The 25,954-nt window shown below is 41.4% G+C and overlaps 2 protein-coding genes across 3 annotated transcripts; one reads left to right on the forward strand and one right to left on the reverse strand.

Annotated features, from left to right (window-relative positions):
• Positions 1–204: 204 nt before the first annotated feature.
• rab11fip1a (RAB11 family interacting protein 1 (class I) a) lies at positions 205–21,203 on the forward strand. 2 transcript variants are annotated; one of them, XM_080766618.1, is made up of 6 exons: positions 205–729; positions 9,935–10,371; positions 10,494–11,481; positions 14,857–17,403; positions 17,734–17,839; positions 18,530–21,203. In XM_080766618.1, the coding sequence occupies exons 1-6, from the start codon at positions 380–382 to the stop codon at positions 18,725–18,727; spliced, it is 4,626 nt and encodes a 1,541-aa protein (XP_080622744.1). In that variant the 5' UTR covers positions 205–379; the 3' UTR covers positions 18,728–21,203. The 2 variants fall into 2 exon arrangements, with proteins under 2 accessions (XP_080622744.1, XP_080622745.1); XM_080766619.1 differs by lacking the exon at positions 14,857–17,403.
• Positions 21,204–23,000: 1,797 nt separating this feature from the next.
• Positions 23,001–25,954, reverse strand: prlhr2a (prolactin releasing hormone receptor 2a; the record flags this gene model as incomplete). Its single annotated transcript, XM_080765756.1, has 2 exons — positions 23,001–23,637; positions 25,503–25,954. The coding sequence occupies 2 exons, from the start codon at positions 25,952–25,954 to the stop codon at positions 23,001–23,003; spliced, it is 1,089 nt and encodes a 362-aa protein (XP_080621882.1).

Consider the following 25,954-nt stretch of genomic DNA (forward strand, 5'->3'; position numbering starts at 1 on the left):
AAATAGAAAACATTAACTTTGTAAAAAAGGTGTATGATGACATGTCATCATGGCGTTTTGCCGTAATTATATATTGAGTCCGCTACACTGGTTAGTTAGTAGTAACTAGGTTTTGTCAGAGTGTGTTTGTTTGTTTCAGGGATAGTGTTATGAGAGAGGATGAGGGAGGAGCATCCTGACTCCTGAGCAGTTGTTGTAGTAACAAAACACGGCCGCTTCCTGGTCTGAAACAAGCTAGCCTAGGTAACGTTACTACAACCTCCACAGACGTGTTGAAGCTTGAAGATAAACGCCAAGAAGAAGGTTTAAGGACACCATCCTAGCCAGGCGCCAGCTAGTCGGAGTAGTAATATTTGTCAAAGCTTAATTAGCTTTGACAATGTCTTTGTCCGACCAAAGCCAACAATGGTTCCCGACCAGTGTACAGGTAACTGTGCACCAAGCTAGGAATCTGCGTATCAAGGGGAAGAATGGAACCAACGATGCCTATGCCATATTCCAACTGGCCAAAGACAAGTTTTCTACCTCTGTTGCTGAAAAATCCGTCGCGCCAGTATGGAAAGAAGAGGCGAATTTCGAACTTCCATTATTCCACCAAAACAATGCTGAGCGATGCACACTTAATATCATTGTGATGCATCGTGCCCATGTGGGGCTTGACAAGTTCCTGGGACAAGCTGTAATAAATTTACTGGATCTTCACGACAACAAATCTCGCAAAAAGACAGAGTGAGTAGTACTCTTCTTCTCACACTACCTGATGTAAAACGTTAGTAGTCCCAGTAACATTACAAAATGCAAACTGAACTGAGACATGTTTTCCTTATCTTGTTAGTAAATTCAAGGAAAGGACGAACACTAGTAACTAACAACAAGTAATGTTTGTTTTGTAAATGTGTTTGTAATGTTTTGTTTATGTTGATTGTACAGTAGAATAGATTAAACTATATGCTAGATATATTTCAACTTTCAGTTGGTTAAGAAAGTTCCAAACTGCTTACTGCTATACTTTCCAATTCATTACTTATTGTATTTTGTAATTCACTTTGAATTATTATACAAATACAGCCTTATTTTTTATTTTATTAGGGGGCAACAAAAAAAGAAAAAAAAAGGATCCCAGATTCTTTGAAGACACAAAGAATGTGATCCCTCAGGCTCAAACCTCTCTCCATTTGACCTCCTTGGTTGAGAGTGGGATTTGGCAGAGAAGTAGAGGTGTGAGAAACATAATCCAGCAGTGGTTGTCAAACTAGCTCTATTGTTGTTTTGTCTGAACTTGGCTGTGGCTGCAGGACTTGTACCCAGGGTGGAAAATTAACACTACTCATTACAGCAATCAAAATGGCACCTCTGTGTCAAATGACCAACTGTCATTTGGTGTTGTATATAGGCTAGCTAGACTAAATTGTGATTGCTTGGAAGAAAAGGAAAAACAAAGTGGTTGGTGAATCTGAATCTGAATAAGCCTGTGGCCAGTAGATATCGTTTGCATATTTCTTGCCAAATGACACTCATTCACCTTTTAAAATGTGTTTACTAAAAAGTAAAATGTTCTACTTGTTTAATTGCTCAACATATCAAATTGGAATAACAGGAACATCTAGACCGGTCTTTTTGTAGTTTATTTAACCTAGCTCTTGATTCTTGCTGTAGGTTGGATATTGCTTATTGCATGAAGTAGTCTAGTCTAGTAGTACTTTATTATAATTAATGCATATTCCCCTTTGTCTCAGTAAAGTGTCAGTTATCTACAAGCAGTGGCACACCATGCTTTGTTCTCCCTGGTTTTATGGGATTGATTGATTGAAGATTTTATTACAGGTCAGGACACAACATCTGCTAAGAGGATTAAAAATACCCGGAAAATGGCTTGTTTATATTGGGTTATTTTCAATTCATCACAACATTTGGTGACATACAAATATACAGTACTATGCAAAAGAAAGGCTTTTGATTTTAAGAGTCATGTTCTTGGGAAGTTTTGTTCTGATTTGGAAACTTAAAGTAAAAACAATGTTCTTTTTCTGCAGTTCGCAGAGATTGTAACTACTATTGCAATTAATTTGTCACAATACTATAGATGTGTGGAAAGCAGACATGTAATAACTTGAGGCTTCTCAGTGATGGCAGCTACGTACAAAGATTACAACAGATTTACTATTTCCAATAGAGTAATGTCCTTCCACTTTTTTCATGTTATTACAAATCACTCTATTTTAGAGTTAGTATTCGTAGCTAAGATGCTTTGAGATTTATTTTCAAAAAAACATACGGCTAAGAAAATTAATTATTATTAGAATTTAGTCTCCAAGTTGACTGAAAATCAAGGCTGTTGAAACCACACTAAACATTTGACAAAATACACATATCCACTTATGGAGGTCTACTATAGTATAGTAGACGTCCATTGCTCATAGCATTACCATTCCATTCCTTCCAAGTACTGGAATTTCACTTAATAAGGCAGTGTGAATCCATCTCGACCCTTGCTAGGTCAGATGGGTTATATAAGTTTGTCAGAAGATCTTTTTCCCACAGAGCTGACATGATGCGTGGAGCGTGTCACCCATTTGCTCTCTCTAGTTGCTACAGTGTTTTCAGTAAGCTCACACACCCAAGTTTGTTTCATGACTCAGGACTCAGAAGGTCATCCACTTAGATGAGGTGGTGTAGTGTCTGTCATGGTCATGACACTTCAATGACGTACTGTAGCATGGGTGTGTAGACTCTTATGTAATGTGGGGAGTTTTCTCACTGACAAGAATGAAGCAGTCGTTAATGTGGGGAGTTGAGCTACTTTTAAACCCTTCCCACAATGGCTTCCTATGTTTGACGTCGAGTTGGGCCATGTTTACCTGAGATCAGATTCTAAAAATGTCTTCTACATCCTGACAGTTTTCTGAAAAAGCTATTTTTCTATGTCAGTCCTCAGTCATTTTTCAAAAATAGCAGACCTACAAGCTTGTAGCGTGCCACTGCACTCTATGATTGAGCTTGTAGATCTGCTATTTTTCAATAGCTAAAGCATAACATAATGCTAAGTTGCTAACACCAAAAGGGGTTCCCAAAATGGGTTAACCAAAAACAAACAAACAAAAATAAATAGTCATGATATTGATTTGAAGTAATAACACCCAGCCAGGCCAGCCCTAGTTTAACACCACCCGTATCATTAACAGTCAGCCAGGTGAAACAAGTGTTCTCCGTTGTGCATCTGTCCCCCTTTTCTGCGGCGTTACAGACTCTGGGTTGAGACCAGAGTTTTTTTTAATTTTATCCCACAATTTTGCAACCAATTTTTTTACCCAGTGTCAATTATCTAATGTAATCCTGGGCGCTACACTTCCTCTGCCAACCTGGGGGGCAGTGGGCTGACCTCATGCTTCCTTCTATGCATGAGGAGTCCAAGCTGCTTCTTTTCACCTGACAGGGGGGAGTTTCCCCGGGCGTACGTAGCGTGTGGAAGGAACACGTTATTCCAACCCGTTCCTTTCCCCTCCATCAGGCTGGCCAGGGGGAGGTAGTTTAGAGACCAGGATTACTGCATTTTTTTTAGGGTACCTACCCTGCACATGCACAGAGTCCCCAGCGGGAATCGAGCCCAGGACCTTCTAGCTGTGAGGCAACAGCACTACCGACTGTGCCACCGTGCCCCCTTGAGACAATAGAGTTATAATATATCTAGAGAGTGGATGAGGAGCGACAGGCCCGCCCTCTGTATTCACTTCAATGGAAGTCTGGGGGTTTGGTTGAGACTTCCCCGTGGCGTTTCAGATTATGGGGTCAGACTTCCATTGGTTTAGGCGGCGTTTCGGAGTATGGGGTCAGACTCGGCCAGCCAATCATGACTAAGGTCCTCATAGCCAACAGCAGCTATCATAAGCCAGGTTTCACCTGGCAAAAAAATCAGTTTACATCATGTTACCTACTGTGAAATATCAGTGCCTGAGTATATAACAAATTCATTTTAAACACAAACACTATACATTCTGAGTTGCATTGAGTTCTTCTTGGGTTGTACCATAGGCTATTCATTGTAAAGTAAGTTGTTATACTGATATCCCTCAGGATAAAGTTGAATGAGCTAGTGATAGTTTTATCATAACCTCAGGCAGTGAGTTCTCTGTGTTGCTCATACAAGGGTAGCCTTTCTTCAGACCTAGAACTACCACACTGTTTATTGTACTCTGGTATCTGTAATCTTATCTAGTGTTTACTCAGTAAGGTTGTTCAGGTTTTTATGACATTCGTTAGGTTCATTCCTTGCACTTACCATTCCTTAGTCATTCTCCTTCACTCACCTTGCTGTTGGCATAGCCATAGCCTACTCCTTCCGACTACTCTAGGCCGCACATACAGGAAGGGTATTGGATGTTGCCTTTTCCCCCTGGAAGCAGGTGGTGTTGAATTACTACCATTTTTCACTGTTGTTCTGATACAGGGTCTGACACTAAAGACTAGGCTTTCCTGCTACAAGGGAGGCCCTTTGTCCTACTAACACAATGCAGCTGGGAATATTCACAATGAAATTAGGTTATACCACCACACATATTTCAGTTTGTCATAGAATAGTTGTCATGTAGTGTGATTCATGAAGTGCTCGCTCATGAGTTATTTCAATTTAAAGAATAATTCCTGCCCCCCACCCCCATACTATATTTAGGCAGGTGTTCTTTTTTGTAATAAAGGGTAGTTTTTTGTTTAGTTTGAGTTTTTAGAGAACCAGCTGTATCTAATGGATGACAGGTTAAGGATCCCTTAGTTGAGAGAAACAAAGTAGGGACTCCACTTACTAATGTATAATGTATTCAATTGTGTTGCATAAAACGATCTTATGGTTTCCACCAGGCGGAAGGCATGGGGAGAGAGTATGTTTTGCACCCTGTCTGCGTGTCTGCCCGTCCGTCTGTAAACAGCTAATCTCTGGCACTGTTGGCTTGGTCGCAGCCAAACTGCACACATTCTCACTGGATGCCCCAGATGAACCTCTGCCCCTATTTCTTTTTACATAGGCCTGTCTTTTTACATAGGCCGATTTTTGCAAAACACATTGTTGGCTTGGTCGCAGCCAAACTGCACACATTCTCACTGGATGCCCCAGATGAACCTCTGCCCCTATTTCTTTTTACATAGGCCTGTCTTTTTACATAGGCCGATTTTTGCAAAACACATTTTTTGACAGTACATCTACAGATTTTGTCCAAACATCATGCAAATCGGCAAACAGCCATTAAACAAAATGGTTCTTTCCAATTCTTCATACTACATCCTGAATCCTGATTGGCTAAGATTGGCTTCCAAAGTCTGGAGTAGTGCTCCTTTTTGAACAAAATGCTTCAACACATCGTGATTTGTGTCATTTACGTGATGCAAGTTTGGAATGCATGCCCCCCCGGTTATTAAATGATTATGCCTGTTGTACCTGTTGTCAACTGGTGTACATGTGCTGTACCCGTTGTTGGAGTACAAAGTGTGGTACCTGTCCTGTCACCAGTAGGTATACACCACACCACAATAATAATAATGTGCGGCGGTGCGTTGGCCTCCAAACGCACAACGTCTCCCCGCGTCTCCCCGATGCTGCTCTTCCGCTCAACATCTGTGCGTGCTTGTTCGCTGGTTTACAGATGGGCTAGTCGCGTCTCCTCCATCTCGCTCTTCCAGGTGTCAACGTGCATGCGGCATCTGTCCTGGTGTCCCCAGACACGTCACTTGTTGCATCTCTCCTGCCTTTGGGGCCACACACACATTTGCGTGCGGCAACGTCGCATGACTTTCAGGTGTCAATGTGTCTCACGGCCCCCCTCCTCCCTTCACCACCTGAATCGGCAGGTTGAACGCGACTCCCTTTGAAAATGAATGCAACCGAAAGTTCCCCTCCACTCGTGCCTCCCCCGTCTCTCATTCCTGCGCATCATCAGTGTGTGTGGCTTCAAGTGCCCATGACTTCACTTGCACATCCGGCAACTCTGCTTCATGAGAAAATGTAAATTAGTTGTAAATGATAGAAAACCAGTGGGTTGAGAATCAGTTATATAAGTCCTATTCTATATGAGCACAATATCTTTCATCTCACAACCATGTTGACCATATATCATGGGTTACACATTCCTTTCTCGTGAATTGACAAATTATCCAAATGCTGAATATTACTTACTATATTTATATGCTATTGCTACAGAGTAGTTTCAGACTAATTTACCTCTATAGCAATGCCTCACTCACTTCCACTAGAAAAACGGGATGAACTAAGATTGTTTTAACTCAATTTTGTGGTTAATATTTTTTATTTAGACTTGACATGACAGAAGAAGCAAGGGATTCATCTTGTAAAGTTACTGGATGATTTTGACAGACAGACTTTACGTAATCAACTACCTAGGCATGTAATGATATATCGATGATTCGATATTAATCCCTACGATATGAATCGATTTAATAAAAAGAAACCCTGAGCCCCTGCCGCCCCCTATGTAAACAATCACACCTGTGTGAACCGATTGGTGCAACTCCCCTCCCCCCCCCCCTCTCTCTCTCTCATTAGCAGGCAACAGTGCAGCACGTGCAGCACTATCTCTCTCTCTCTGTTTCTGGCAAACAGCGCCCCTACTGGTACGGTACTAATAATCATTCTGGTGCTCATACATAGGCGGACACATAGGTGAACACATAGGTTCCTTGGAGTGGTTCCACCACTCAAAAACGGTGTCGTCATGCTACAATGATACAATATTAAGGAAGAAAATATGCAATATTGACTTCAGTGTGGTTTGTGACTTCATTGTCCATATTACAGAACGGAGCCTCTCTCATGTTAATCATTATGTTTCAAGGGAAGTGCTTTTACCACTTTCCTTTGCTGATAGAACCAGTTCAGCAGGATCCACCTACTACCGCTGCAAACACAGCAGAGGCTAACTGCTTGTCCACCACTGTTAACTCCTTTTTCCTACATACATGATTTTGCATCCAAAACATTCTCTAGATAAGATAGCAAAATTTGAAAAGGGACAGACAAGTTCATGTTTTGTGGTTGTGAAGGCCTAGAACATAATCTGTCTGCTGTCTCAGTTAACCTAAGCCAGTAGTTGCTGTTTGACTTGGCAAGCTTTACTTTGGGTGGGAGATGAAGAATGTTTGAATTAGGCTCAGCCCGGCTTTCATTACATCTCTTAAACGGCCTCCCTGCATGTCTACAAGGGTTCTTGGAATGTTGGTTTACTCCCATGCATGTTTCCTGGCTGTTTTCCCCTGCAGATTCCGTCTGGATTTTTGTCTCATGATGACACTAAAATTAATGCTGTCAGCAATGAACTCCACATGAACCACACACAACAGTGTCTGATCAGTGCCAGGCAAAGAACACTGCATCCTAGTGTGTCTTCATCCACTGTCAAAATATACCCAACCCAGAGCACCTACCAGATTATTACCACTCTTACAAATTGTTCCAATCTGTCGTTGTGCCCTCTGTTCGAGTACAGTGTGATCCTCCTATGATGTCATCAAAGAGGAATCCACACAAAGACCTTTACTTTCTGCCTATCAGGTAGAAGGCTGCTGAATCATGTTTGGGGAACAAAAGAGTTCACAAAACGGAAGGCTTGCTAAATGGGACACACCCACAGTACCACAACAACTAATAATAGCAAGGCTTTAATCACAAGCTGTGGGTGTATGTGTCCGTGCGCACATGCGCTAATTGCTTGTTTTGTTGTACTTATGACAAGGGCTCTGAAGTACAGTATACTCCTACTTTTCTCCTGCACAGTGCTGATTGTGCTTGACAGGGAGGATAAGAGGGTGGAGCATTTAACAAAGCTCTAATTGTGACCCCTTTTTTTAGGTTGATTCTCCCAGTGGGCACTAGAAAGGCCTGCACACAAAAATCCCATGAGGGTGTAACATGCAGAGTTAAAGCACTCAGAACTTTGCTGCATGTTTTTCACACACGCACGCATGCACGCACAAACACAAAGAGGCAAAAGGTTTGCTATTATTGTCTATTTAGTATTTATGGGTACTGTACTGTACATAGTAAACTGCAATTATAGTAAGTTATGATAGGATATTGAATTCCCAATAAGCTATTGTGTTTTCACTCAAATTAAAAATGTTTTTGATTGAATATTTTTTTAGACGGAAATGTAAACGGTACACGGTCAAGTCAGACATTTGAGCTAAAAGGATGACACAAAGTTATGGTCCTATGTATTCAATTCATCAACATGGCATTAAAAAAAATCAACAAATATAAAACACATTATCGATATATGTATGTAATGTATGCATGTTTGATTTATTTATGAATAAGCAAACAAATTAGTGTTGTTCAAGTTACTTTTAAAAAGTAAAGAATTATAGTTTTAGTTACTTATCTAAAAAAGTAATTTGTTACTTTACTAGTTATTAAATTATGAAAGTAACTACTTTCAAGTTACTTTACTATACTTTATATTATTAAAAAATAATAATATAAAAAACAATTTAAAAAGGTTTTTTGTTCTGTCGCACAGTAAGAGAAAAGACAACTCCCTCCTAACATTATGAAATGTAGTGGAACAATAAAACATGTTCAGAAATTGACAGGCATCTTTATTGTAGCCTCAACTTGCCTTCAAAACAATATGAACAATTGTGAAGAAAATAAAAAATATTCAAATAAAAAATGAGTACACTCTTCTTACACCATAAAGTTATTAGTTAACAATACTATTTTGGCAGTATTCAAGTAAATCAACTACACTCCTTTGCCAGACTGACATTACAGAAAAATAATGTCAAAAACATCTTCAACATTGGCAAGCAAACAAAGCTCAGCCTCACAAAGAGAAACTATCAGTAAAATGATTTACCTCACATCTGGCCATTTTGAACAAAAACAAAAGATGGGTAAACTTAAAGTGCTTTCAGCCTCAATAAGCACATTGAGATGCTTTTCAGTAAGGCTGCTGTTATTTGTTATTTGCAGTCCATATATCTGCAGTGGTCGAGAGATATTCCAATTTATCAAATGTATTTTTGAGCTCATCTTCCATTTTTTAATATTCACTGTCCAGGTATTTTGAAAAAGTATTTCTGCACATTGGCCGTGCTTTCACTGGTATGTTGCTGACGGGTGCTCTGAAAGAAACAGACTCCACGGTTGAGAGGGGAAGCATTTCCTCAACAACATACCTGGCAATCATTTTGTCAAGTTGACTCTTGGTGACATGCTGCTGCTGTGGCGATTTAAAATCAATCTTTGTCTGTTTTGGTGGTGTTGGTCCATCAGATTTAGGGTCTTTGGCCACAAGTTTCGTAGCCTCATGGACTGCATTAAGATGTTTTATGAGGTTTGCCGCATTTGCCATTGTAGTGTGTGGTACTGGTATTATAATTTTCGTTCAACCGGTGTTTTCTGTGTAGTGTCTAGTGTGTATGCGTTACAAGGGTTTGTGTGCCTGTGACTGACTGTGTATACCCCAGCCAGTAAGCCCGCCCTACTCTGTCAGACTGTCTATGATTGGCTTACCCTGAAATCTGGCCCTACGTTAGCCAATCAATGACCTCTTCTGCTACGTGCGTTGCGTTGTTCATGTTAGGGTGTGAAGCCATGTGGGCTCAGAGGCTAGTATGAGAGGCAGACCACAAACAAAACTGTCGAGACTCACAGAGCTGCATGGCGAGACTTTTCACTTCACAGAAGTTGACATAATAACATAATAATGCCATAACGCAGTTAACACACGCACAGTAACTATAACGCCGTTATGGAATGGGGAAATGTAAAGCGTTAGGTTACAAGTTATTGTAAATAGTAGTTTTGTTATGTAACGTGATGTAAGGGCGTTAGTTACAACACTGCAAACAATACAAAGACTCATTAGTACTGATTTTGAGATTTTATAGTCTTATGATGTTCTCTCTCTTTGCCTTTGTCATTTTATAGCTGGTACAAGCTGGTGGACAAGACGGGCAAGGAGGACAAGGCGCGAGGCGAGGTCCTACTAGACATCCAGTTTATGAGGAACAACATGTCGGCTAGCATGTTTGACCTTTCCATGCAGGACAAGCCTCGCTCTCGCATCTCCAAGCTGAAGGACAAAGTCAGAGGGAAGAAAAAGGATGGCTTCTCAGACTCTGCCTCTGCCATCGTTCCCTCTGTCAGCCAAGTCCTCACAGACAGCGAGGGAGAACCTGACGCCCAGTCACTCAATCAGTCTCCAGAAGTCAAGAAGAAATCTAAACTGAAAACCCTCTTTGTTTCCAAATCAAACCTACACCGCAACATCTCACAGTCCATGTCGACTCTGGGTACTCTCCCTGAGAAGAACTCGTCTCTGAGTGGAAGCCGTTCCTCAGGCCTCAACGTGGACTCTCCAGAAGGTAACTATCCCGTGGTTGACACATTTGTTTCTCCCTGCTCTGCTTGAACTATGCAAGGTTATGCAATGGTGTTTGATGTGTAAACAATAACATCATATTTCACTGTCTTCTCTATCCCACAGTTAAAAAGAAATTCAAATTCCTAGGCCACAAGCGCGGAGGCAGCACAGACAGCAAAGCGTCTCAAGGCCCGTTCTCTTTCCTGGGTCGGTCCAAACACGGCTCCAATGACAACAACCTGTGCATCAATGGCAACCACGTGTATGCAGAGGAAGCTGAGCCCCAGAGCGGGTCCACCCTTAGCCTGAACAGCTCGGGCCAGGGCTCTGTGGAGGACGTACGCACTCGCAGGCACGGCTCAGACGTCTCTGCAGACTCACTCAAGGCCCTCTCTATCCCCGCCTACCAGCCAGACGAGGCTGCAGGCAGAGCTGCACTAGAGCAACGGCGCCATCAGGAGGAGGAGGAGGAGAACGCGAGAAGGAGGCAGGCAGAAGAGAGACGCAGGGCAGAGGCCAAGAGGCTGGAGGAGGAGGAGAGATCCAGGGCAGAGGCCATGATGAGTCTGCAGGAGGAAGAGGAGCACAAATACCAGGAAGAGCAGGAGAGACGTAGATGCTTCATGGAGGATGAGGTGAGGAGGAAGAAATTGAAGGAAGAAGAGGAAGAGAGGAGGAGAAAACAACAGCAAGAAGAAGAAGAATGCAAGAGGTTGGAGGCAGCAGAGAGTCAGAGGCTTGAAGAGGAGTGGAGAAGGCAGCAGGAGGAGGCGCACAGAGCAGAGGAGAAGAAGCGTCAGGAAGAGGCCTCTATGAGCGAGAGGCTCTCGTCTTTGTTTGGTATGATCAGAAAGAAGGAAGAGGTGCAGCAACCGAGCGTCACTCAAGAGGAGGCACCTAAACCTGCTCCCCGAATTCTTACTCGAGATTTGGACATCCAGACATCACACCACTCCACTAACCCCTTTGAGGAGATCCCCCTCACCCCAGACCCTCTGAACCCCTTTGATGGACCATCATCGGATCAGCCAAAACCTGTCCGCAACCCACAAACCCCTTCTGCTATGGTTTACCTCAACCGTGCAACGAAAGTGTCTGCGGTCAAGCCCAGGTACGGTTCTCTATTCCTTCTTGACGTTTTTGAACTAAGCTAATTATAAAAGCATCCCCTTAATACACAGCTCCATAATAGCTTTTTTACCATTTGGGTACTGTCCAAATGTTGACTGTGGGGGTGCTGTTTTCTACTTAAAGTGCTACAAAACCACTTAAAAATCCTTTATTATCCACACTTTTCCTGGGCTGTGTGTGCTCCAGTTCCTGTTGATTTCATTGGATATCATTGGTCATCTGACCAGTTTCATTGGCTTTCATTGGATCAAATCGACAGGAACTGGAGCACACACAGCCCAGGAAAAGTGTGGGTAGTTGACCGGAGATCCCCCAGGGGTCCCGCTCCTTTTGCCCTTGACACCAAATATCTTTGCTAAAAATGGCCGATCTACAAACTCGCGTTCATGCTATAATGCGTTGTGAGCTTGTAGATCAGCTATTTTTTTTTTTGCCAAATATGTTCACCCCAGTATAGAGATGCTAGGGTATGTGTAATTGAATCACAATACCCTGGGACTTTTATTTAACAAAGTGTGTTTGCACAGTGCATACATGCAATGCATTTTACTTTAAAGACAGCCAAGACAGAGATTGTGAAATTTTTATGTTTTGAAAATATTTTTAAATCTTCACCTATAATGCCATGACCAAAATAGGAACGCCAGGGTTAATGTGCTTCAGTTATCCAGATACAGTATATGAAGATGGAGTATTAAAAACCTTTTATAATCTTGTGACACCACACTGACAATCACTACTGATTTACATTTATGTTCCATAACTAGTGAACAACAAATATCAAATATACTATACACTGCAGCCTAATGGCTCTTTTCAACTACTAAACAAGAACTAAGCTAACCGTACCTTGCTCATGTAACATATTTCACATAATTTTGGCCTTGCTCATGAGGTTATATTTACCCTGGGTTAAGCCATTTAGACCTGAGCTCGATTCTACAAATGCCTTCTAAATCCTGACAGTTTTCTGAAAAACCCATGTTTCTATGTCAGTCGTTCTCAAACATTTTCATTTCAAGGATCCCTAAGATTATATGTAATTGGCCGCTGACCCCCATCTGACAATGATGTTCCAGTGATCCCCCAGAAGCAAAGCGATTTGAGTTAAAAACATTGGCTCTGAAAGAATATATATTCAAAGATTTTCACTACATTTTCACGATTTTTCAAAAATAGCAGACATATGAGCCAATAAACATTACAGTACTTCACTGGTTTTACAGGTTATGAAAGGTTCTGGGTTAACCCTTCATAGTCATAAAGAGCCATAACCTAATTTACCTTTAATGACCCTTTACCTCTAATGACCCTGTCATTTCCTTATAGGAGACCCTGCATGTAGTAATGTCCTTTTATGATAGAATGTTGTTAAGGCCTACTAATATATCTTCTGTCCAATAGAAAATTAAAACAGAAGACATGATTCCACAGTGTTCTGAAGTTTCAGTGAATCTATTTGTCTTCTCCCTTGTAATGTCAGAGTTTCTGTGATCACTGATCAGTGATCAGCCTACCTCAGTTACTATTATTGTTGCACTTTCTGCTTGTTGAATCAAATCTCTTGAGGTGAAACTAGCATAGGCTAGTTTCACATACATTCAGTAACTTTCTGTCCTCTTTGTTCACCTTGACTTAACTCTGTGACGATCTTGGATTACTACTAGAATCTTAAATTCCCTCAAATGGTTGTCGGACCTGATTGGCCTGTTGATTGGTTTCTGTGGGCTGGCGTGTGGGAGTGTCTCACTCTGTCATCTGTTTGCATGGATGGTATGGTGTGGAACAGGTTGTAGAATGACACGAGCAAGCTACAAACCAGCATGTGACTGTTTGGACAGCTTGGTATTTTTGGGCTATTTGTTTTGGTCCATTTTTATATTTGGCTTATAATGGTGAGTGACTCACATCTTACATTTTCAAATTGATTTAGCTACTTTCATGGAGGTTACTATAGTCCTTATTTTGACAGGTTTGTGCAGTTTGCTTCATAATGTTTTGCTTAGTCCAAGGCTGGTGTTGAATATCTGGGTTACAGTAAAACCAGGAAACAGTTGGTTTTCATTGTTCTGTTCATAGTATTAGTTTCTTAATACTATGCTCTGTGTTAGCTATTCCATAAATACATTTCAGTGTTCATGTTTAACTAATAGGAAATCCACCCTAAAGCAGACATTACAGTAGTACTTCCTTTGATCTTAGAGTTTCTGGATTGATTGATTATTATAAATGGCCTCAACCACAAATGAGACATTTGTTGTTTTGAAGATGAGATAGACAAATGATGCTGTTCCAGATTTACATAGATTGTATAAGCATACGTTTTTACTTTTTTGCTGTTAAATTGGCACTAAGGTTTTTGCAGTGTAGCCACATTATATGGCAATTATTATTCCATATCAGTATTTTAATATCAGAAAGGGAAAAAATAGTCTTAATGGTACTTTCACACTAGCATCTAGCGGTGATAAAGTGGCCAGCTAGAGTACAACGCAGTGTCTGTCACCCTTTGAAGTGTTGCTCAAGCCACACTATCGGCTATATCTTCGCCCATTTAAAATAGTTCGAATAGCCGATCTACAAGCTCACAATGTCTCGATGTAGATCGGCTAGTTTTTAAAAGGTTTTTTAAAATAGTAAAAAATCTGTAGTTCTTAAACCTTTTCATTTCAAGGACTCTCATTAACAGGACAAATTAAGTTAATTGGCTGTGGAGCCCATTCTGAAAATAATTTGTGCCAGGTGTCTTTTTTTTTTTAATGCTTCAAAAATGCTTTTCCCAAAACAAATTCAAGAAGCTCACAACGCATAGTGGTTTCTCTTCAATTTACAGAATAGTAGCCTGGCGGGGCCAGACTCATGGCGAGGATTCACTGACACTTCCTCCCCGCATATGAGGAAGCGTCAGTGAATCCTCGCTATGACTCTGGCCCCGCCAGGCTATCATTGGAGTCCTGCAAAAATGGGAAAAACATATTTATAGCCTGTCATGCTAGTGTTAGCCGCCACTTTGTACTGTAGTCACTGGCTTCCATTGAAGGACTTGGTTGCAGCTAGTGTAAACACAAAATAAAGCTCATCCACAGTCTCCAGTTTGTTTTCTTTTAATGATGTTACAGAATCACTGCTGAAGTACTCTGATTTCTAGCTCTGAGAAAATGTTTTAAATTTGATTTAAAAGTGTGTTCAGTTTTAGAGTGGATTTTTGCTTATTTGGATTTTGAATTAAATACTGTTGTTTACTGATATACCTGAGAGATGATGGATTGTAGAGTGGTGGTGGACAGGTTCGCAGATTTAGCGACCATTTGATGGTCACACTGACCTTCAGGCTTTTGTTTTCACTCCTTGGCAGATTGGCTGAATCTCTGAAGCCCGAACCCTCTGACTCTCAATCTCATAGGCGGCAGTGTCCTTCCCCAACCACCTCCGAGTCTGAATCCACCCTCTCTAGTGTCTCATCCGTGTCCCCTGTTCTGTTCCACAACCTCCATTCATCCCTGGCTCCCCCTAAACCAAGAAAAGGCTCATCTGAATCCACACATAGCAGCATTGAGAATCTATCATCTGTAGGATCCTCCCTCACAATGTCTGAGACGAAGCGAAAGGCCCCACATCCACCCGCACACGGTGTCCACTCTGGAATAGCCCCACAGATGGTGCCACTGCCACCTTCAAGGAGTACCTCAAGGGCTCACCAGATTGAGAACCCTGGTTATTATGAGCAAGATGGGTCACAAAATGGAAAAATGCCATCGCTTCCACTTCCTGACTACGAAAGCTTGTTCCCGCAGAAGAGGCATGGAGTACATGGCTTTACTAGATGGGATCACATCATCGCAGAGGTGAATCAGAAATGTAGGGATAGTGAGGAGATTGAGGAGAGTGTTGATGGCCCATGTAGCCATGAGCATGTGCCCAGTCCTAAACCCCCTGTCATGCAGGAGAGGTCTGCAGTCAGCCATCAACACATTCAGCTTCAGGAGGCTAAACCCCCAGCCATGCAGGAGAGGTCTGCAGTCAGCCATCAACACATTCAGCTTCAGGAGGCTAAACCCCCAGCCATGCAGGAGAGGTCTGCAGTCAGCCATCAGCACATTCAGCTTCAGGAGGCTAAACCCCCAGCCATGCAGGAGAGGTCTGCAGTCAGCCATCAGCACATAAAGATTCAGGAGGCTAAACCCCCAGCCATACAAGAGAGGTCTGCAGTCAGCCATCAGCACATAAAGAATCAGGAGGCTAAACCCCCAGCCATGCAAGAGAGGTCTGCAGTCAGCCATCAGCACATAAAGATTCAGGAGGCTAAACCCCCAGCCATGCAGGAGAGGTCTGCAGTCAGCCATCAGCACATGCAGCTTCAGAAGGCTAAACCCCCAGCCATGCAAGAGAGGTCTGCAGTCAGCCATCAGCACATAAAGATTCAGGAGGCCAAACCCCCAGCCATGCAAGAGAGGTCTTCAGTTAGCCATCAGCACATAAACATTCAGGAGGCTAAACCCCCAGCCATGCAGGAGAGGTCTGCAGTCAGCCATCAACACATAAAGATTCACGAGGCTAAACCCCCGGCCATGCAGGAGAGGTCTGCAGTCAGCCATCAGCACATAAAGATTCACGAGGCTAAACCCCCGGCCATGCAGGAGAGGTCTGCAGTCAGCCATCAGCACATAAAGATTCAGGAGGCCAAACCTATATCGACGAAAAAGTTAGCGGCCCCTGCTCCTCCAAAACCAGTAGCCACAACAACACCAAGACAGGTAGTAGACTTTAGCCAGAAACAAAACCGGGGAATTGTACTATCTATAGAGAGGCCTGATATGTCTGCACTCCCAGGGTCTCCCAGGGACACTTCAAGCAGAGATGCTCGTTCAGTCATGACCAAAGATGGGGTAAAGAAGGCACCAGCTAAATTGACTGATAACAAATACGTTCTGCCCAGAGAGGTACCAAGACCAGCTACCCAAACAAGCAGGGATAAACAAGTGCCAGCAGAAGACCAAAATGAAGTGCCAATAATCTGTACCAGAGAAACTCCTACAGCCAAACCCAGGCAAAAAGTTGTTGGCAAAGAACCAGTGACGCAGACAGATCGTCATGTGACACCAGTGGCATCTTCCAACACCCACATGTTATCCCACCCAGCTGTGAATGACACAGACGAGAAAATCAGTGACACATTTTCTCAGTCTGACCCATTCCCCAGCACTGACCTTCTTCCCAAAGACCCATGGGAACAGCTAGATCAAAACCCCAGTGTAGATGATATTTTCATTCGTGACGGAGACAAACGGCAGAAGCTCGAACACCAGGGACTGACATCTGAAGATCTTGATCAAATTTTTACAACTGATAGTCCTGCAGATCCTTTTTCTATATTTCATGGGAGTGACTCGGAAAAACACTCTGCCCAGGTGGAAAAGGATGTAGACCCAAATCAACACAGCTCCACTTTCCAAAGGCAGCATTCACTGACTAAAAAGAAAATACATCAGTTCCAGTCTCACTTGGTTAAAGACACAGGGATTCAACACAACCACACTCCTAAAGAGGAAATGGCTAATCAAAGCCTCACAACTAAAGACGCCCCGACTTCCAGTCAATCTTTTACACTGCAACATCAAGGCAATGTTAGAATGCAGAATGAATTCTATGGTGGAGAAAGGGTGGAAACGCATTGTATAGAGGATCCATTTGGACCAGGTCCTCTCACTGTGAACTCCTCTTCAACCATGCCCTCTCTGACTACCCCAGAGCCCTACCAGCTGGATGGGGAAGAGCCTACATCCCAGGCTGGAGGTTTACCTGGAGGAAAGACACTTTTGCGGGCCTGGGTCTCACCCTCTGAGTTTCAGCCTCACAGTGCACAAAATAGCAATGGAGGTGGGCTGGGCTCAACTCCACGCAGGTGAGATTGCACAGGCCAATAATGAAAAATGCAACTGACTATCTAAATGGTGAATGGCTTTTGTATTGTTTATTGCATTTGGTGGCAAACAAAGTCCTGAGGTTTACATGGTGTGTTGGTTTGCTTTGGAAGTCTTGTGGTTTCTCTCTGTTGATCAACTTGTGTTTTATTCAAATGATTCTGGCGCACACTGTGGGAAGGTAGTCCTTTTGGTAGACATTTGTTTCATCCTCCTTGTTGTTTCCTATATTATCTAATCTTGCTATGTTCTTTCAAGTAAGCTCAGTTGTAGCATTATTTTATTCTGTTGTGTATATAATGTCTTTCCAGACCTCATCCTGTGAAGCCCTTGAGCGCTGTAGAGAGTCCGCACACCATCAACATCCCTGCTGTGAGAGAAATAAAGATCCACGACAGCACAGTGGGGAAGATAAAGGTACACTTTGTTCATGTAAATCAAGGCTGACGGACAGTGTATCAGACAGAAGAATACACAGCTATTCTCTCTGTGTACTGCGTGTCTGGAGGGGTATTAAGTCTTTTCACACAAACGTGTCTGCCAGGTGAACCGGTTCACAGAACCGGTTTTCACGTGACACACACACGTCCCTTTGGCATGGGGGGGGGGGTCAGATCAACATACGGAATAAATTCTGTACTGGCCATATACAGTATGGAGTGTCTCTTGAGTGTACAGGGTTTGATGAGGTCAGATCAACATATGGAATGTCAGAACAGGAAGGACGGGTGGGGTACCATCAATCAGAACAGGTCAGCTCCATATATGGAGATCTAAGGGTTTGAGGTCAGATGTAGAGTTGCTGGCCGGCTCCATATATGCAGATCTAGGTGATGATCCAGTATTCTCCATGTATGGTTATCCAGGGTTAGATGAGGTCAGTGTCGTGATCTTCATATATGGAGATGGCCATATATGGTGGCATGACCATATAATTATAAAGGCTAAAACCATATTACAGAGTTATATAATTGTGTCAGGGGCCATAGTGAAAAAAATTGTCTTCAATAAAGATTGTACGTTTGAAATCCATTCTACGCTAGACCTATGTGTTCTTGTGGAAAAGGAAATGAATCCATGGACTAATCTTCCTTTGGTCCTCTTTAGGTGCCAGACTCGGTGGGACCTTACACACAGCTTACACAGGAAGAGCTGATCACCCTGGTGGTGAAGCAGCAGGCTGAGCTGTCAAAAAAGGATGCCAAAATCATGGAGCTGGAGGAGTACATAGACAACCTGTTGGTCCGTGTCATCGAAGAGAAGCCCAGTATCCTACTGTCCCTCACTGATGGCAAACCAGCTTAGGGGAACAAGATGGGGCCAGAGTACTGTTTCTCAACGTCTGGTCCGGGGCCCTCTTACAGGTTTGTAACTCTGAGTGTGTACAGATGGAACCCCTTTTTTGACTGGTGCAACCATAGGAGGCAGCCACTCCAATGCCCAGCTTTGTCCGTCCCTGGCGGTGTCCCTGTGTCCCTATGTTTAGGGTACCAACAAGGGGCGCTGTTGCACCACTCACTTCAGACAGGTCTGATTTCTTTTTTACTTTGGGACCTCAATCTACACTGTAAGATTCTCAGTGTTTGTTTTAACTCAGAGTGTACACATTGTTTTACACAATTTGTACACTCTCAGAGTTACAGACCCTTAACCAGTGGGCTAGAGTGAAACCAAATGTGTACTCCACTGGCCACTGGAAGCACCAGATGCAATGTGTTGGTAGCTTGAAAATCAGTTCTCTGTGGCAAGCAACACCTATACTACAGTATATGTATGAATTGGACTTAAGAGAGTTCACCTTAAGCACCAAGTTTCTTGTGTGCTTCTCTACTGCTGTCACTGATGCTTAGAAAACAAGTTACTGTGAAGGTCTTACTTGCTCAGAGCATAAAGCACTTTTTTTGGTTCCCGTAGGGAGTCTGAATCAAATTGGTCCTTCTGAGAATGCTGGAATATGTCTCAAAATGTCATTATTGATTAGTAATTGCTGCCCCATGTTTAGACAAGCAAAACATTATTAGTCTAGTTGTTTTGACACTAAGGTACTGGAACAATGCAATTACTTGGATTACATAGTCAACAGTTTGGAAATATACAGTACTAGATGAACAGTGATTTATACTTTCTTAAAGACTTATTACAGGGATTAGATGGAATTATTATTTGCCTTTTCTGATGCTCTACACTGTGCTTTGTTTAAATTCTGTGGTGCCTACTGATGACCATATACAATAAGTGATATAGCTTTTCCAACATCTTGCAGCATTGTATGCGAGTTCTCAATGTCTTAAGTCAAATGTAGCCTGCATCTCCGGTAGTATTTTTTGAGAATATATTTGCAGTTAATTGTTTATTTAAATTGCTTGATATTCCTTGGTACTATAACTATTTTAAGTGCCGACCATAAACTATAACTGTATTACATACCTCATTAATTGAGTAAATATTAAGGTTTGGCCGTGGTACAAGTGCAGATACTTTAATCAAAGTTTCATGGCGCTCCATAATAATCATCCATCCATCACCTTATTTGTTGTTTTCCTTATTGTTGAACCTTTTAAAAGTTTAGATAATCAAAACATGTCTCTTTTCTCATTTACCTCAGTCAGATGTAACTGGTACTTTTAAGTTCTTAAAAATGTGCCTAGTTTGCTTCAAAAAATACAACCAGCAATAAATAAAAGTAGCCCTCTAATTATTATTTTATGTATTGTATTTTTGGCAGTGAGTAAGATGTGATACTATTGTTTGGAGATGAAAAGAGACATTCATTCATGTGTCTATCTCCAGTCCACTACTTAGGCTTAATCCCTTTGAGCACAATCTTTATAATATATATTTATGCAACTCTAAGCGCACATAGTACATGATATATATTTATGCAAGTTTGAGTTGAAGTAGTAGTACAGAATCAAGAAATAAACTATCTTCCAATATAATATTTGTGCATTATAATTATAAATGTGTTTGTGGTATTGTGTAAGGTGAAGTACCACAAGCGTGTTGAAGCTGTCATTAGAGGAACAGACGTGGATGTTTGACAATGACAATTCTGTAGCCTTATGTGTGAAAATCCCAGCCAAGCCAATGAATGTAATCTTACTACACCAATGAATGGGTCCTGAGACTAAAGCTTAATTTAAATTCTTCATGTGACTGTTACTTTCAACTGAAAGGGGTTTGTTTTTCCGTAAAAAAAAAATCCTATTTCCCGAATACTTGTTGAAAGTGTTTTTTGACACAGTATATATATTAAGCTTTAACCTGAGCCTAAGCCTTGTGTTCTGTCATGTAAGGTCATAGCAATAATTACAGTTAGGTAAATCTATACAATATACTGTACTGTGCCTTCTAAAATGTAATTCCATAGTTTCTATGACAATACATCTGAACCACTGCAGGCTACTCTTCTGTTCTCCTTTTTATTGGAGTGAGAACTCAAAGAATACACTGAATGCATGCTGTTTGTCTGAACTAAAATCCTGTACAAAACGAGTACTGCTGTGCATGGTATCTTTTTAAAAGTAAATAAATGATCATGAATTGAAATTAAAACATGAATTGCTTAAAATTATTTGTGTATGCTATTAGGTCAGTTTCCAGAAGAGTGCTACATGTAGTTCTAACTTCTAACCAGAATTTACCATAGGGTTTTAGATTTGTTTAATATAAGCCAGTTGTTTAACATTTTGTTTTTATGACTTAAATTACATCCATTAATATCTTGCCTGTGAAGCCATTAATTGCCTGTCTTTTCAAGTCATAAAATGTGTCTGCATGGACGGAGATATTGTCTTGTTGATTCATGTTCATGCACTTTGAGGCCTGTCACAATTATTATTTGAGATAATCACAATTCTTTGCATAAACGTAAAAAAAGTAAACGGGAACTTGGAACCCTGGAAATTTGGGCCCTTGCGAACTCTGGACCCTGGGAATATAGAACCATGAACATAGATGTTTTAGTTGAATCAGTTGCATTAATTCCGATATTTTGTAGTTTTGATAGTTTTGAAGCAAAAGAACAAATTGATAATACCGGATGTCTAATAAAACAATGTGCAGCCACTTGAAAATACAAAATAAAAATAAGAAATTGCACACATTTTATTCTCACTGCAACAAGAAAGTTTGATCTCAACAATGATTTATGGAATGATTTCAAAAAGCAGATGCATTTAAGCTGAATTTCCAAACAAAAATAACATTAATCGTAGAAGAAGCCATTCTTATTATAACATCTTCAAAGCGGGTGTTCTTCATTAACGTTCACTTTACTGAAATTGCATTAATACTTATTCCAACAGATGGTCGGGAGCTATTTTTGTTATGTTAGTGATGTTACCAAAGCACATTATAATGGGAACAGGTTGCTCTGCTGATACTGACAAACTAAACCACTCCTTACTTAATTACTTCAAAATGCACTGGATGTTCTCTCTTCCAGCAGTTATACTGTATAGTAGTAAACAGATGAAACGTTATATCGGGGATGAAAAACCATTGCTGAATACTCTGTTACCATGCGCACAGTACTTTTGTGGTTCAGCAAATCCATTCACTTTTCATGTGCTTTCAATGTCAGGTGAATCATTTCATGTCTAGTTTTGTTTCATTTGTTGTCTTAATTGTTTGTATGATTATTCTAGGTACATTCTCAGTTATTCCCTTGTGACTAAACTGAAAAAGCAATACAAATTTTAATCATAAAAAATATATAAGGTTTAACCCCCAAAGAAATTATACAAAAGGTTTTTCAATGGATTCTGGTAGTATTGGGCATGCTAAATAACATACTAAAAGTCTACCAAAATCTACTCCCCAGAAAGCCGTCATTTTCAAGATTGCGTCCCAGACGGAGTTTAAAATGGCCATATCTCAAATGGGAAAACATTTGCAAAGTATTTTTCAACTTATTCTAGTACCTAAATATACATAAAATATACCTTTGGGAAAGGTGTCATTTCCAAGATGGCGTTAAAAATGGCAGTCTTATAAAGCTTATAAACAGCTACGTATACTGTATATCTCAATTGAAAAGAAATGATACAAAAGATTTTTCACTTGATTCTTGTACCTGTAGACATGCTTATGAACATACAAAAGATTTAGGAAAATACACCTTCCGGAAAGGCTTCATTTTCAAGATGGCGTTCAAAATGGAAGCCGGCAGTTATACTGTATCTTGGAAATGCATCTTGGAAATGACACCATTCCCGAAGGTATATTTTCCTATGTTTTTAAGCATGTCCAAAGGTACTAGAATAACTTGAAAAATACTTTGAAAATGTTTTCCTATTTGATATATGGCCATTTCAAACTCTGTCTGGGACGCAATCTTGAAAGTGACGGCTTTCTGGAGAGTAGATTTTGGTAGACTTTTAGTATGTTATTTAGCATGCCCAATACTACCAGAATCCATTGAAAAACCTTTTGTATCAATTATTTTGGGGTTAAGGGATATTTCTTCCTAAATTGACTCACCTACAAGTTGAAGGGTACACTTTCCCTAGAGCCCAAAATTATAAAATAATAAACACTCAAGGAACTTTAAATATGACTGACCGATTAAAGCGCTTTACAACAGCACACTGGCAGTAGCACAGTTGTTGGCCTGGATACCAATGCGATGGTGGCATTTGAACATTTTACGAAGCTCTGCTCGGAATCGATCATGCAGCCAGGCATAGAGGAAGGGATTACAGCAGGAAGAGCTCATTGCACACAGGTGACAAAGCAGCTGAATAAGAAGGAAGTAGTGCTTGTCAATTAGATCAATGTCAATGTCCCGCAGGACATTAAACACACTAATGGGCATCCAGCAGAAACCAAAGGCTGCCACCACTAGGCTTACCAAACGGAACGTCTTGCGTTTGCGTGTGCGCTGAGCCTCTGCTTGACTCTGAGTGCGATGGCCGGGGACAACACAGTTCCGAAGCTTGACTGAGATGCACAGGTAGGACGTGCAGAGGGCAGAAAGAGGTAGGACATAGGTGATGAAGAGTGTGCTGTATGCATAAGCAAGTCTCTCCCTTTCCTGACCCATCCAGAACTCTTCACAGATGGTGAAGCCCTCATTCTTGAACTCCACATAGTAGGTGTGGGCCACAGCCGGGGCCACCAACCCACAGGACAGCAGCCAGATGCCAGACAGAAGGTAGGTGCATGCCATGACTGAGATGCGCTTTTTCAGAAGGTGCACCGTGGCATAATATCTGATCAGAGGGGGGAAAGTTAAATTATTACATTCATATAATAAACAACTATTGGCTCCCGTACTAGTAGGCTCAGGAACAGCTTCTTTCCTGTTGCTGTCTCCCTGCTGAACTCTGCCCCCCCAAGGACATTGAACTCTAACCCCCTTCCGTCCCTCCATCTGAACCAGGGGGGCAGTCAGACAGATATTTTGTGAAGCTACTAAGGAAATCGGGATTTCCTGAAAGTTCATATAATGGCCTGTTGTGGCACTGTCATTGGGCCCAAAAAACCCATAGTCCCATAGAAGTCCATGTATTTGGGCCCAACTTCACCTAGACTGTATTACCTTAAATCTGCTTCCAGTCACTAGTTTAAAGTCTCATTTCTAATGTCATAATATTCTTTTTGGAAAATGATGGTCCCATTTATAAAATAAATATATATGTATATATGCTATACATGTATTTCTTTTCTGTATACATTACTGTACATTTTTCTGCATTTATTCTCTCATTTACTACATTACTGTATTGCACTTCTGGCTAGACGCCACTCTTCATTACATTGTCAAAGTATTTGTATACTACAGTATGTGCAGTGACAACAAATTGAATCTAATCTAATCTAAATCAAAGTTTGCAGGACTGCCCCATTTTGAACAAAAAGCCTCAAATCATGAACGCAGCGTGCAATTTACGTGAAATCTTTGATGCACTTTCCTACTAGGCTGAGGAATATATCCCACCCTTTTCACATTGGCCTGTTAGCAACACCAACAGTTGGATTTTTGCAAAACACATTTTTGGAACAAAATGCCTCAAATCATCCAATTGCCATCAAAGGCATAAGAACAAATGGCACCCTTTTCGCATTGGGCTATTATAGCGCCACCAGGAGGCCACAACCTGACCTGCCCTGGTGGAGACTAACCCCGGGGCACTCTAGTACTCACAGTACTCACAGTACTCACTGTCTCTCTCTCTTGTCTGTCTCCCCCTTCAGCCACACCCATATTGCATTCCACCTGCACAACATTCCCCTCAGCCTATCCTATGTGTTAATTGTTTACCTGTGTCCTTTTAGTCCCGTGTATACTGCTGTACTTCCTGTTTTACCTTTTCCTTTTCCAGTTCCTAAAATATATGTTACTTTCTGTACCTGTCTTGTTTCCCTAGTCTTTTAGTGTCTAGTTCCAGCCTGTGTCTGTGACTGTGTTTGATATTTTTCATTATTTTGCCTGCTACTTTGGAGTATTTGCCTTTTTATGGGCCAAATCTCTTTGCCAAAAATTACAAGCTCACAATGCGTTGCAACGTGAGCTTGTAGATTTACTATTTTTGGCTAATGTTCAACTGCAGAATATGGATGATGAGGTGCAAGTGGTTAACTTGGTTCATTTTAAGAGTTTTAAGCATATTTTGATTATCTCTATAATATCATGAATCAATCATTAATTGTTTTTACAGTAATTAGCTGAGAGTGAATTAGATTTTTGGCATGGTGTTAGGTATAGGCATAAGGTTTTCAAAAACCATAGCAAACTAGTTGGGCTCTCTAGTGGTCTGTTTGCAATGAATCCAATATTAGATAGTTCAGTATATGATTGAAACCCCAAATAATTGATAGAAAATACTTTTCAATGGATTATGTTACTATTGGGTATACCGGTATGCTAAATAACATACTAAAAAATATGGAAATCTAAATTCTGGAAAGCTATAATTTTCAAGATGGCTCCCAGCTTAAAGGCATTTTAAGCCACCGCGGTTTTTGAAAACCTTATGCCCATACCTAACACCAAGTGCAAGATTTACACAAATTCCCTCCCCGCTAAATGTCGTTTTCATATCATCCCATGCCCACATGTAACACCACAGCTTACCTGTCTACACCAATGGCAGTGAGAGTGAAGACAGACACATATACTGTCACCGGTTGGATGAGATACACCAGGTAGCACATACAACGGCCAAACACCCAGCCTTGTGGGTTAAAGGCGTAGGCCAGCGTGAACGGGACACAGGTGACACACATCAGCATGTCGGAGAATGCCAAGTTGCCAATGAAAAAGTTGATGACGTTGTGCATCTTGCGGGTACGGCAGATGACGTATAGGAGCAGGTAGTTTCCAACGACGCCCACCAGCACCACCAGGGAATAGCAGGGGATGATCAGAAGTTTGAATGACTGCAGCAGCTCCACCCCGACAAACTGTGGACTGCGCTTGGAGGAGCCATTCTGCAGTGGTGCCTCAAAGCCCTCACCGGTGCTGTTTCGTTCAACGCCACCTGTCCACAAGGAGTTAAGCTCTGCAGCCGAGCCACTGCCCTCCAT

Source organism: Protomyctophum bolini (genome assembly GCF_963924005.1).
Source record: "Protomyctophum bolini genome assembly, chromosome: 6".
In the NCBI taxonomy this organism is placed as follows: domain Eukaryota; kingdom Metazoa; phylum Chordata; class Actinopteri; order Myctophiformes; family Myctophidae; genus Protomyctophum; species Protomyctophum bolini.